Raw genomic sequence first — 13,287 nt, 5'->3', positions numbered from 1 at the left:
GATGCGTTTTGGAGAGGAGTGGCAATTTTAACTACAAATAGTCCCAAATCAAAGACAAAAGGGTTACGTAAAGTTTCCAAGTTTCTTTTCAACAATTTGCTATTAAATTAAATATTTTTGAGAAAATATCGTCTCTCATCTCGCACACATGGCAGCTTCTCAACGTTTTCATGAGTATAATTTCCAACACTGAAATAAGCTAACGAATGTGTATGTGTATGTGTGATTCCATTCCATAAAATGTGGCTAACGAATTTCAAAGCAAGTAAAAGTAGAAATGAAAGATGGATGTATTCACTGAACGCCATCGGAAAAAGGATCTGCTGCAGTTCAAGCATAAACTTCCTGCATCATGTCCTCATTTCATTTTTATACTTTACAACATTATAAAAGTAAAAATAAGATGAATTTAGAATATAGGATATATAATTGTTACAATTTTTACTTATAACATCAATTTAGAATATATATATATATATATATATATAAATGTAAATTTTATTTTACAAAATAATTTTATAAACATGAACAATCAAAACTATGGTTTGATATTAGATAACATGTTAAATTTTTAATAAAAGTCAATTATTAATATTTTTTTTCAACCAATAGCATGATTATGCATGACAAGTCACAAAACTAGTTCAATAGTCAAGCTCCACACTTATTTTTGGGGAGAATGACTCTATAATAGATTAAAGGAAAATGATTTTTTCACATCTATCCAGGTAAGTTATTTGACAACCTATTTTTAGAAGTTAAATAATTATTTAAAAAATAATTTTTTGTATTTGTAAAGAAAAAAATTGAAAAATAGTGTGAAATGAATTAAAAAAAATTAGATGCTAAAATATCATTGTCTTAAATTAAACGAGTTCAAACCAAAGAAATAGATGCAATTAAAGACCGTTTCTTAAAGGATTAATTCTTTTTGTGTTTTAGTTTTTCTTGCAAAACTAAACTAATTATCGAAATCTTTTTCTAATCAATTAGATCGCAGCTTTATGTTATAATGATCATATTTTTACACATGCCAATTTTTTTCCTTTTAATTCCAAATTTGTTTTACACTACTTTAATTTTAATAAAGGGGCTTATGAGATTTAAAATTAGGAATTTTGGCTCATGAATAGTATTGAATTCGAACATTTCCCCATAGCAGGGTGTAACTTAGGTAAATCTAGAATAGGACTCGAAGAAAAGATTTTATTTTGTTTTTTCCTTAATTCAATTCAACTTAGTTTTAGTTGATTTGGATTAGATTTGATCACAGATTTTCATTTTTTTTTATTTTTATACAATTATTAAGATTTTTAAAATATATTAGATGATTTTTTAAGTAAAATTAAAGAAATTATAACTACAATTAACTATCAAAATTAAAACAAAATAAACTGAGGTAATAATGAATCCTCTTACACCTACTCAAGAATAAAGAAAAGAAAATACAAAGTATATATACTAATTGAAGAAAAAGCTTAAGCTTGGAGTTAAGCCATTGGGTTGAGTTATAAATAGTTTAATAATGGAATCATGATAAATTTTGGAGTATCATCATGTTTTAAAGATAAATTATTAAAGGGATAAAAGTGAAAATGTTAATTGAAAAAGGAGTTTTTGATTTCTGATTTAATTCTATCAATTAACTTAATTGTTGATTTTATTAACAATTATCATAGTTTGATTATTCTAGATATTTTACTTGAATTTGGATCCTGTTATTTACTTAGACTGGCTTGTGAATGAAGTTTTACTTGTATTTGTTTTTTGCTTAATTATAGAGAAATTTTACTTGATTGTCTAATTCATCTCAAGATCAATAAATATACACGCATAGGTTTTACAACATATATTTCTTGACATATGCATGTATTTTATAAACAGATAGTTTAGATGGTTCGACCAATTTGATTCCTAGTATTGCATGGAATTCAAGACACTTTGCATCACACTGCACAGTCTGATTATCTTGAGACTCGTGGAGTCACTAAATGAAGTTGAAAATTTGTGGAGTAAGTAATGACATAACTCTTTTATGATCACATAAAGTGTAGATTAGATGAAGATATGCGAGATCTAGAATGAGGAATGGTGGGGTTTGGTATTGTAAACAAGACAAAGTAGTTCAATTATGGTGGCCAGCCCCTTAGAAACGTGACTCCATTAATGAAATCATCCAAGCCTCTCCAAATCTGTTACCCACTTGACAAAATATGGGAGTGATGGACCAGTCTGTTGATGCGGAAATCATTTGTCATATTATATACTCTACTCCAATGCAGTACGTTTTCATCTAACAGTGTTCCAGCAGATCAAAACATGATATCCAACCATGCATAATAATGTTTTATTGGGTGAATAGAAGAACAATATGGCTAGAATTTACATGAGCATCACCTCTAGCTACAATCATCTCTTAGAATGTAGAGAAATCTCGATGTGTTATAAAAGGAGCAAACAATGTAGAGCAATGTATCAAGTAATTTATGCCAGATGGAAGCAGATTGTTTGGCCTTCAACAATGACAGGTTGTAAAGGGAGCCAAAAGTTTTAGGGTCATTAAAGAGACAGCTAAGCAAATTTATTGCTTTTCTATTTGAGTGTTCGTTTTTGTCTCAAGCTTGGCATCATCAACTGATACATCTGCCTCCTCTTTCAGCCCATCCCCTACTCTCTCATTGGGTGAATGTACTGCATCCTTTCTAGCTCTGCGATCCTATTATAAATAAATATATGGCACGGAATTAGAAACTAAATTTGATGCTGCAACTCCATTTTCTGCTGAATATGGAAACTTCATAATAAGACAAGGGATTGGTTGTTATTTAGTTTTTTGATTGAATATTATATGTTGTTCCTTTTAACTGTCACATCTTAATTATCCTCTAGAAACACTTGTTATACTTCGCTAATCATGCATTAACTAGCACTATACTGAGGTTGAATTAACTTGTAAATGTTACCTCTTTGTAAGGGGAATCTTCAGCTTCAAGCATGTGTATCACATGCCCCATTTTAGGTCGCTTCTGTGCATTAGGATCAGTGCAACGTAAGGCTACAAGAAGGGCTCGTTTTAGTGCCCTTGAAGTTGGTTTCTCGGGAAGCTTGGGATCCAGCACCCCCTCTGGGTTCCTGTTGCTGACCATCTTCTTGAGCCAGTCTACCAAATTCACCTGAAAATTTAGAGTTTTCCGTTACAAACAAATGAAGAGAATGCAATGACAGGGGCGCTGAAATTTATCGAAAAAACCTCTTCTGGAGGCCGACTATAATCAACAGGGTTCCTTCCTGTAAGAACTTCCATAATCAGAATTCCAAAACTATAAACATCACTTCGTTCATTCAACATGCCGGTACTTGCATATTCAGGAGCAACATATCTGCAAATAGGCAAAAACTCGTTATGAACAATACTTGGAATGGAGAAACGGGAAAGGAAGATTATACTAACCCAAAAGTACCCATGACACGGGTGGTGATATAACTGTTGTCAGAACCAAGGAGTTTGGCGAGGCCAAAGTCTGAGACCTTTGCATTCCACTGCTTACTGAGCAAAATGTTGCTTGATTTAATATCACGGTGAACAACTTTTGGTTCCAACCCCTCATGTAAATAAGTTAGCCTGTCGAAAAACAAACAGTTATAACCAGGAAATGCATTTTCGTCAACGGATAATAATGGAAGAAATTTGAAAAGAAGGAATTTTGCTGCTTACCCTTTAGCCGTTCCCAGAATAATGTTCATCCGAATTTCCCATGTTAGAGGACTGTAAGGCCCAACATCCCCATGTAGCCACTGCTCCAGGTTACCATTGTCGACATACTCATAAACAAGCATTCTGGGAGGGAAAAAAAATTGTCACTTCATAATTATCGCAGAGGAACAACGACGAAGAAGGGAAAACAGTGGTGGTGAATTAAGGAAGAATACCTATGAGCTCCTTCAGCACAATAACCAAGCAACCTGACTAAATTCTTGTGGCGAACCCGTCCTATAGCTTCCACTTCAACCTTAAACTCCTTCTCAGCTTGCCCCCTGCGATTATCAATCTTATTATTAGGTTGATGATGCAAAAAGAGGATTGCTATAAAAAGAAAAGGAAAGGAAAGGAAGGGACCTGTTATTGAGCAAGTTCTTGATGGCAACATGAGTATTGTCGTTCAAGATACCGTGGTAAACAATTCCATAACCTCCTTCGCCAATAACATTCTCAGGGGCGAAGGCGTTGGTGGAATCCTCAAGCTCCCGGAGAGTGTACCAGTGGCCCCAGCCCAAGTGAGAAACTTCGGGAATGACGGTGGGAACCTGATCGAGGAGGCGAGGCTCAGCACCGGCGGGGTCGTTGGAAGATGAGCGAAGCAAGGCACGTTCGGGGTAGGAGATTCGGTGGTTCTTCCCAATCTCGAACTGGATTCTTTGGTAGCCTAGAGGGGTGGTTTCTTCCTCGGTGGGCGGAACTGGGTCAGGTTCGGGAAAAGGGTCGGGTTGGTGGGTCGGGTTGGGGGCGGGGGCGTGGTCGACCCTTATTTCTTGGATCTCCTTGGAGACGTCGGGGATGGAAACGGGGTTGGCTTTGGAGCGCTTGAAGGCCACCCAGACGGAGATGAGGACGAGGATGAGGACGATGGCGGCGCCGACACACACGCCGAGCACCACCCAGAGACGGAGACCAAATATGGAGGTGGGGTTGGAGAGCTGGTCGTTCATTGCGCCGCCGCTCGACTGATCGGGCATTGCTTTCATTCATTCATTCCTCCAGCGAAGACGAAACTAGATAGCGAAAAAAAGTACAATAAGAAGAAGGGGAAGAAGAAGAAGAAGAAGAAGAAAGGAAAGGGGTGAGGAATGGAGGCAGTGGCAGCTGGCATGGTGGGACCCAGAGAAAACGCAGGATGCTGGATGCAATCAATTGCAGTGTTGTCACTGTGTTTTGTTTTGTTCTGTCTCTGTGTGGTGTGTGGGAACTACGCACTTTATTCGGAGAATGCTACGTGTGTGTGTGTCGTTCAACATTTCTCACTCTCACTCCATTCTACTATTCACTGTTTTTTCCATCCCTCTAATTTTTGCATACTCATACTCTAACTAATTCTTTTATTCAATATTAATTCTATGTATATTAACAAATAAATACCATATAGTAGAAAAGTCGCTTTTAAATACTACTTTAACCAAATGAACTCCATTTTCAGAAAATGTCGTGCCAGTTAAAATCACCTATACTTTTCCCAATAAAATAAATACTCACTTTAACTTTTGAGTAACACACTCATAGATGCTTTATATCAACGGTGCAAATAATGATTTCGAATCAACAAAGTAGTCTTATAAACGTGAGTTTTACTAATATTCTTTAATCTAAAATGTTGAGTCCAGAAAAATGTATTGGTGTGTAAGTGCTAATTTTTTTAGAGTAATGATATATATAGATAATATTTTTTGATAACATTTAAATATCATTATATGTGTGGTTGTGTGGTTGGTCTAAATGACATTAATTACACAATGACATTACTATGGACCAATTACATAATGACACGTATAATGATATTTAAATATTGTAAAAAAATATCTTTATCCAGTTTTTTAATGTTTATTGGAGTTATTGGCGTTTTAATTAAAATTGTTGCAACATTTAAGATGCATGGGGAAAGTATAATTGGATTAGGTAAGTTAATCGTTGTTGGGTGGACATAATTCTTAGCAACCCAACATGGTCTAATAGGGTCCACGGATATTAATTAGTTTTATTTGTCTATATGGATGCTTACTATGAGTAGCGTTGAAAGTGAATATAGAAAGAGGCATATGGGTCTCCTAGTTTGGTGAGAGTGAGAGTATCCTGTTCTATCTTAAATGACTTCGAATCTCAATACACATGTTACGTCGGTAGATTTTGTAACCATACATTCTTGGATCGTCTAATTATTAAGATTTACTACTACTCTACAACAATCTTAGTTAATAATATGTTCTTCATAAAATAAATAACATGTTTATTTCGATTAATAACATATTTTAGAAAAATTTAAATGAGTATTTTCCTTTACCTTTTCTTCTTCTCTGTCCTTATGATGTTATGAAAATTTCTCTCTTTTCTATTTTTTCTCTTTCTTTTTTATGAGTAAGAATTGAGATAATATTGAAAATAGAAATGAGATGCCTCTTTCTTAAATCACATTTTTATGAAAAATTCTCTTTGAATCCTTTAGAACAAAAGTTGTCCTTATTATAATTAGAAGAACAAAAAAAAAATACTTATAAAATACTTTCATATTTTATCATTAATAATGTCTTGTCAATAATTTTCATTCTTTCATCATAACTAATGAATTGTAAATTCTTAATTAGTAAATTCATCATCATTAAGTTTGAATCAATACATTTACATACTTTATCTTTAATTTACAAATACTTATAATTAACGTGTTTTTTCTTTTGAGTGATTGTCATTTTAAGGGAAAAAAATCATCAATATTGTATATAATACAATACTTTAAAATTATTATGCAATCACAATATTTGAAGTATGAACTTAAAGCATGTCACAAATTTGTTCTCCATATGGTAGAAAACAGAATCATAGATTATTTTTCATTCTTCCATAATATTGCTTCTCTCCGACTAAAACTTAAAGTATATTTTATCTAGTTTACCTTGTACAACATAATCTAGATTTGATTATCTAGCCATTGTAAAATAAGTATGTCACGATGTAATTCTTGATATTTAATAAATATCTAGAAACTTTCTTTATATAGTTTTTAGTGTTCTATTTTATCGATGTTTAACATTTACTTGGCATTTCTACAACTAAGATAATATTCAACTTAATATATGTTTAGACATGTATCAAGCTCTCAAACACTTACGCATATGAGATGAACTCTGTTTTCTTCTATTCAAAATCATTTATAGACATTGCATTTGACAATACTTTGTTACTTTTTTATTTTAAATTTTTATAGTATATTGGTATACCTTATTTTTTTTAGACAATTCCAACAATATCTATGATATACCATGAAATACTTTTATTCCTATAACATAATATGTCACCTAAATATTTTATTTCAAATTACTAGATGAAACTTATTTACACTCTCTAAAATCGCAACATCATTATCAACAAGAAAAATATCTTAAACAATTATGAATAAAATTACAAATTTATTTTCATTGACATTTATGTGATCTTCTTTTATCAACTATTTTCTCTTAAAAATCATATCCATGATTTTCTCTTAAAAATCATATCACATATGGTATAATTGAACTTAAGATATTAAGATCTCATTGTCTAAAATCATGTTTTAGTCTATCAATGGCGTGGATTGAAAACAATCCCAGTATAATATGTAACACATTAGTAATTGCTTCATATTCTTATTATGTGTCTTAATAAGATTTTATTCAAATTTTGTACACACATACATCATATACATTTATTTTTAGACATTTTTTATTTTTGAATAATTCTTTTTGAAGGTCATTTCGTTTGTAGAAAAAACAATTCTTCTATTTACATAACTTGTCTTGTAATATTGGTTCCCATTATGACTATTAGATATAATTGAGTGGTAATTTGTTTTCTTTAATATTATGTATTATACACTTATGTGAGTTAATTTTTTTTATGATAAAAAATAATAAAATCATCATTATTATAATTATAAAAGTAAATATAAATAATTTTACAATTTTACCGTAGATAATTTTTATTTATTTTGTGGGTAATTCTTTTTATATAGATGGTTATTTTACTTAAAAAAATTAATTTAAGAAAATTATCAAATTGAATAAAATAGTTAAATTTTAAAAAATATCATTAAAAAATAAAATTGGCAAAATAATTATTTTAATTTTAAAAAATTATTATTTAAAAAGTGAATTTGAAAAAAAAATTATACACAAAAATGAAGAATCCCGTTTAGATATTTTTCTCCTAAATTTGCATTACCTTTTTGAAAAACATCATTTTTTCTCTATAGTAAGGCACTTCAGTTTAGTCAAATTAAAAAAAAAAAAAAAGAGTTAAAAATAAATTGTAGAGAGAACAAATTGCATTTTCACAAATTCGAGTTTAGTCAAATTAAAAAAAAAAAGAGTTAAAAATAAATTGTAGGAAGAAAAAGTTGCTCAAATTGCATTTTCACAAATTCGACTTTGTTACGAGATTATGTATTTTTATCATATGATAATGTATTGATTACCGATCAAACTAATTATTTGTCAACTCATTTAATAGATTTCCTATAATTCATGGTACTAATATCAAATTGTGAGTAATCATTAATTAATTCTGTGAATCCCTACTATTATACTTATCTTAAGTATAAATGAATTAATATTTGTAATCACATCTAATCTCATCGAGTTTAAATTCATTTGTCAGATTACTAAGAAGTCTCAGGATAAGAATTATACACATTTATACTAATCTAAATGATAATTGAAATTATTTTATGTATGATTAATGTTAGGTTCAAGTAGTTTACACCTAATTGAAAATAAATTAATTTAAATCTATAACTACTACAATTTAAACTATTGAACTTAACGATATAGTTGACTAAAACAAAGCATAGTTGCATGCAGTGAAACAAACTCATACATCCATAGTTTGAAAAAAAATATACAAGATTGAAACTATATAAAATTCAATAAAACAAAATCTAAATTGACCTTTGGTGAGAAATAAATAGGTGCCCATAATAATAATGATACAAAATAAATACAATTTAATGAATGATAATCATACCAATAACACATTATATTTATATGAATATACACACTTATCAAGTGTGCAAATCCTTGATATTATTAATTACGAGGTTAACTTTTGAGTGATCTCTCTCTACATATATATTAATTAACAAATTTAATCAACCCAATTAATTATATGATTTGAAATTATAAAGACATGTAAATTTCACTACTTCAATGATAAATACATATTTTTTCTGATATATTTATATGTAGTTTCAAAAACAATTCCTTCATTAAGAAAATAATTTTTCATTCTAAACCAGTAAAAGTATGCACAGGACACTTATAGATACATAAATCTGCTAATTGCACCGCCATGAACAGCAGGTACAGGGAAACGAAATGGGCTGCACTTAAACCCATTCAAATTACTTTTCTGTGAAAAAGAAATAACTCGCAGTGATCGAAATGCGAATATGCTAAAACCAATTCCTTAATTTAACCAGATTCCTGTATATGATCGTGTTAACATTTTCGTAAAATATTATTATTAAGGTGGATCCTTCTGTTCCAATTTGATAATTCTGTCACAAGTTAAAAACATATACTGAAGAATTAAGGAATGAAAATATATAAATTGTCTTTATCATTGACTATATGGTAAGAGATCTTATCCATGAAGATAAAATTTTTGGTGGCCAAATATAGTATCCAAAACATGTCTCTAATAATATATTTGTATTCGATTTCTCCTTCACCAGACCGACAATATCAATGCCATTTTACCCATTGTCAGATTCTTCATCTCTAACATCGTCTCCTTTTCATGAATTTCAAATCTATTTTCTTTAGAATTTAAAAACCCTTAAGAATTTATAATCAGCCTTTCACCTCCCTTTGGGACAATGTTTTCATGGCAAACAGTAAAACGCTGAAACCTCTTCAGATAAATACGAATACGAACATATGGGTCAAATAGAAGTCTCCAATGAAATCGTCGTAGGAGGATATTTCATGGTCATGAGTTTATAGATACTCCGTACAACTGGTGGCTGTTTTTTGAACATACGATAATAATAATATTATACATTGCAAATGTAACAACTCGAGAAGCTACAAATAATTTGTGTATGTCACGTAGGCCAGAGCCATAGGCTTTTTGAGAACATTACAAAATGCTCAACTCAAAGGATTGGTATTCCTACTTTTACGGGGAAACCAAAATTCAAAAAGCATTGCAAGACTAAACTTGTAAACTTCAAAAATCTCGGTCTTCGAGTTCCCACTGCCACCACCTTTTCCTCTCTGCACTGCATTGCAGTCTCGTGTGCTGAAAAGCTTTTCAACACATTTTGTCGCATGCATCCACATACATACATACATATCGTCACATATGCCATATGCATATATCCTTAAGCATCTTCATATACCTAGCGCTATACCAGTTACCTACTTAACTGCGATGTAACAACAATGTTGGCCTCACTATTTCTTATGATCACTCCTGACTGTTCTCTTCCGCCAATGCATGGTTCACATGTTTGCGTGTCAAAAGAGAGTGATACTGTTGTGCCTGACTCGAATTCTTTCACAACTGGGGTTTCCAAAAACATATTATTTGAGCATGAGATATTGTGTGTGTGTGTGTAGCATAGTAATGAAATATTAGTTTATTCTATAGTAAATCTGAATTGCAAATACCTTGAGAACCACCTAATGTATTAGCATCTGAATGGATAGCACTTGGTTGCTGCTGGTAATGCAAAATGTCTTCCCCGCGTATTGGCTTTACAATTCAAGGGAAACGTGTAATTACAATGACTAATGCTTTTAACAACATTTCACACACTACAAAGTTGATGAGCTTACCCCAGAAGATCCTCCTTTGTGTTGAAGAGGTTTTGTTTCTGATTGGATTCGGGATTCCAGTCCAAAAGAAGTTTCTGGGTTGTTAATAAATGAAGGATATGGTGCAGATGGCTGATTTGGCAGAATGTGTTTGCTAGGTAGATTGGATGTGTAGTGCAAGGGGTTCTCTTGGTGGAGAGGCAGAGTAGCTGTCATGTTTAAAGGGGTAGACCTGTTTCTTTCACTCAGTTCCATGCCCATCTGAGACAACTGCAGTGGCTGTAAGCCTTCTGGAAAGCACATAGGATGCAAAGTCAACCCATTTCTCATTGACAGCATCTGAAATTTTGTCATAAAATCTCATTAAGTTCAGCACCAGTCCACTTTCAAAAAGCCAATTCTATCGTATAAAACTCTTTTCAGTATGTAGGAAAAAACATATATCAGGAGGACCAAACTATTTGGAATATGTTTTTGTTTGATGGGACCTGTCTGCGTCGTCCTTTTTCACAATGAAACTAAGGTTAATTCTAGAAAGGTTTCCTTTTACTCTAGCAACTAAGAGGCTTACCATGTCAAAATTCAATATTCAATACGATTTCAACACCACCAGGGATATATATTGGGTACTCAAGCTATTCTCAAACTCAACACTTTTAAACAATGCCAGATTTTTTGACTGTCCAATAACAATATATATGTAAAGAAATAACAAGAAGCTACTGGCAAGTTCACTGGATTATCACAGCATCAAAGAAAATCTCTGACACTTCGAATGATAAAATTTTGATACTTAAACTCGTTATCTTTATTAAATGTATCAACACCGATTTGTTTACAGTTTATATTTGACCAGAAGACAACAGTTTCCAGCCAGGATTTTCTCAAATTTTCCGATATTGTGCAGTTTCCCATACATATACTGTTCACATAAAAAGACTTTCAGTCAAGACTGTAAACAGTAACTAGAACATCAAAATTCACAGACTAACAATTATTTTCATTTAAATTAAATTGCGACTTGAGTTAAAAAGTACTGAAGAAAATGAAGCTTTCGGCCCATCAAATACGACAAAATTTGCAGCAAATAAAAAGCGATACTGACCTGTACTTGCAGCTGAAGTTGTTTAAGGTATTCAATAGCTTCATCGAGCATTGAAGCCTTGTCCGTCTGCCACACACATGAAGCAATTAATTACCTAGACCAACTAATAACAAAGAACTATGCACCTGTGGTAAGAACCAAGGTTGAAGAAACTTGCGTACCTTGTTAGAATTCGGAATTAGATTTTGCAAGGCCTTCATTTTCTCGTTGATCCTACTCCTTCTTCGCTGCTCAACAAGTCCAAGGCCCGAACAAAAGCCCACAAGAAAAATTACACAAGCATGATCAAAATAAAACCAAACCAAGTACAACAAACAGCCATCATCATAAATTCACAAACCTTCTCAGACAAATTATGAACTTCTGCAGCTCTTGATCTCTTAGATGAACTCCTTGAAGGAACAGGCTTTGTTGGAAGCTCCTCGGCCAAAGCTTCGACACCCTCCTACGTTCAGAAATTACGAAGAAATTGTAAAGAAGCAGTGCAATCTCCACTTCAAAATTCAAGTGCCCCTCCCCAAAAGCAACGAATTTTCCCACCCCAACCAAAACATTTTCAAAGATCCACCCTAAAAACAGTCCAGGAAACAAATTTCTATTTTTTTAGCCACACTCACAGTTATCGATATCACTATCAACAAGATAAATAACCCAGAATACTCAACAAAAAAAAAGGTACACATGTTGGTGTTAGAGTGTTTAACTGGGAACCGACAGTATTACGATAAAGAAAAAAACATTTTTTTGTGCAGAAGCTAAACTGCCAAGAGAACCTCAAACTTAAAGAGTGGAAACAATAATAATAAATATAATAATAGTAATAAAGTGTGATGCGTACCTCACTTTCACAATCATAGTCATCATTCTCGTTCTCGCTCACTAAAACAGAAGAAGAAGACACATTTGCAGCAGAAGCAGTCTGGGCCTTGAAGGAACCGCAAGTGGCAGAAGGCGAGAGAAAAGAGGCGGTGGAACCAAGGTTCGAGATCTTGGCGTGTTGGAGATGCGACGGCGTGAAAGAAGCGTGAGAATTGACGTTTTGGTGAGAGACGTTGGAGTTGCAGGATCCGGGGACGGAGTGGGGTGATGAAGAAGAAGAAGGAGATGAACGGAGGAGAATCTGACGCAGAAAAAGTGAGATTTCGTCCTGCGAAGAGAGATTCTTGTCAAAGTGGTACATGTCGCCCATTCCTACAGGTGTGTGTGAGCAGAAAAGAAGAAGAATGCAGAGATGGATTGAGTTGGGGTGGTTTTGTTGATTTTGTTTCCGTGTGTTGAGAAAGAAAGTAGTAAATGGTAATGCAACCAACCACTTTCAGAAACTTGTGGAAAAGGAAAAGGAAAAGGAAAAGGAAAAGGAAGAAGGGCATGAACACGACATGATATGGGGAATTGTGGGCGGGTTTTGGATCAGACTTGTGTTGTTGTGTTATTATGCCTATCTCTCTCTCTCTCACACACACTCCCACTCACACTCACACCCACGCGCTATCACCTTTCACTGTGTCTCACTTTCCACTCAAAAGATGTCAAAAATAAAAATAATACCCTCTCATTCTCTCTCCTATTGAATCAAATATTAAATAAAGATGCTGTTACAAAAGTTATAATACATTTTTTTTAAC

General features: G+C 32.9%; 2 protein-coding genes across 2 annotated transcripts; both read right to left on the bottom strand.

Annotated features, from left to right (window-relative positions):
* Nucleotides 1-1,981: 1,981 nt before the first annotated feature.
* Nucleotides 1,982-4,878, bottom strand: LOC106777863 (probable serine/threonine-protein kinase At1g01540). Its single transcript, XM_014665669.2, has 7 exons — nucleotides 4,118-4,878; nucleotides 3,931-4,035; nucleotides 3,716-3,838; nucleotides 3,452-3,622; nucleotides 3,251-3,380; nucleotides 2,964-3,173; nucleotides 1,982-2,716 (listed from the first exon to the last, which is right to left on the bottom strand). Exons 1-7 carry the CDS (start codon nucleotides 4,741-4,743, stop codon nucleotides 2,582-2,584), a joined length of 1,500 nt encoding a protein of 499 aa, XP_014521155.1. The 5' UTR covers nucleotides 4,744-4,878; the 3' UTR covers nucleotides 1,982-2,581.
* Nucleotides 4,879-9,674: 4,796 nt separating this feature from the next.
* Nucleotides 9,675-13,074, bottom strand: LOC106776386 (transcription factor SPATULA-like). The gene is made up of 7 exons (XM_014663828.2): nucleotides 12,501-13,074; nucleotides 12,003-12,107; nucleotides 11,824-11,889; nucleotides 11,663-11,728; nucleotides 10,579-10,896; nucleotides 10,411-10,495; nucleotides 9,675-10,303 (listed from the first exon to the last, which is right to left on the bottom strand). Exons 1-7 carry the CDS (start codon nucleotides 12,849-12,851, stop codon nucleotides 10,155-10,157), a joined length of 1,140 nt encoding a protein of 379 aa, XP_014519314.1. The 5' UTR covers nucleotides 12,852-13,074; the 3' UTR covers nucleotides 9,675-10,154.
* Between the last annotated feature and the right edge of the window lie 213 nt (nucleotides 13,075-13,287).

The sequence above is a fragment of the Vigna radiata genome, chromosome 11 (genome assembly GCF_000741045.1).
Source record: "Vigna radiata var. radiata cultivar VC1973A chromosome 11, Vradiata_ver6, whole genome shotgun sequence".
Lineage (NCBI taxonomy): Eukaryota > Viridiplantae > Streptophyta > Magnoliopsida > Fabales > Fabaceae > Vigna > Vigna radiata.
The sequence above is the reverse complement of the archived record's forward strand: the minus strand, read 5'-3'. Positions and strand labels throughout refer to the sequence as shown.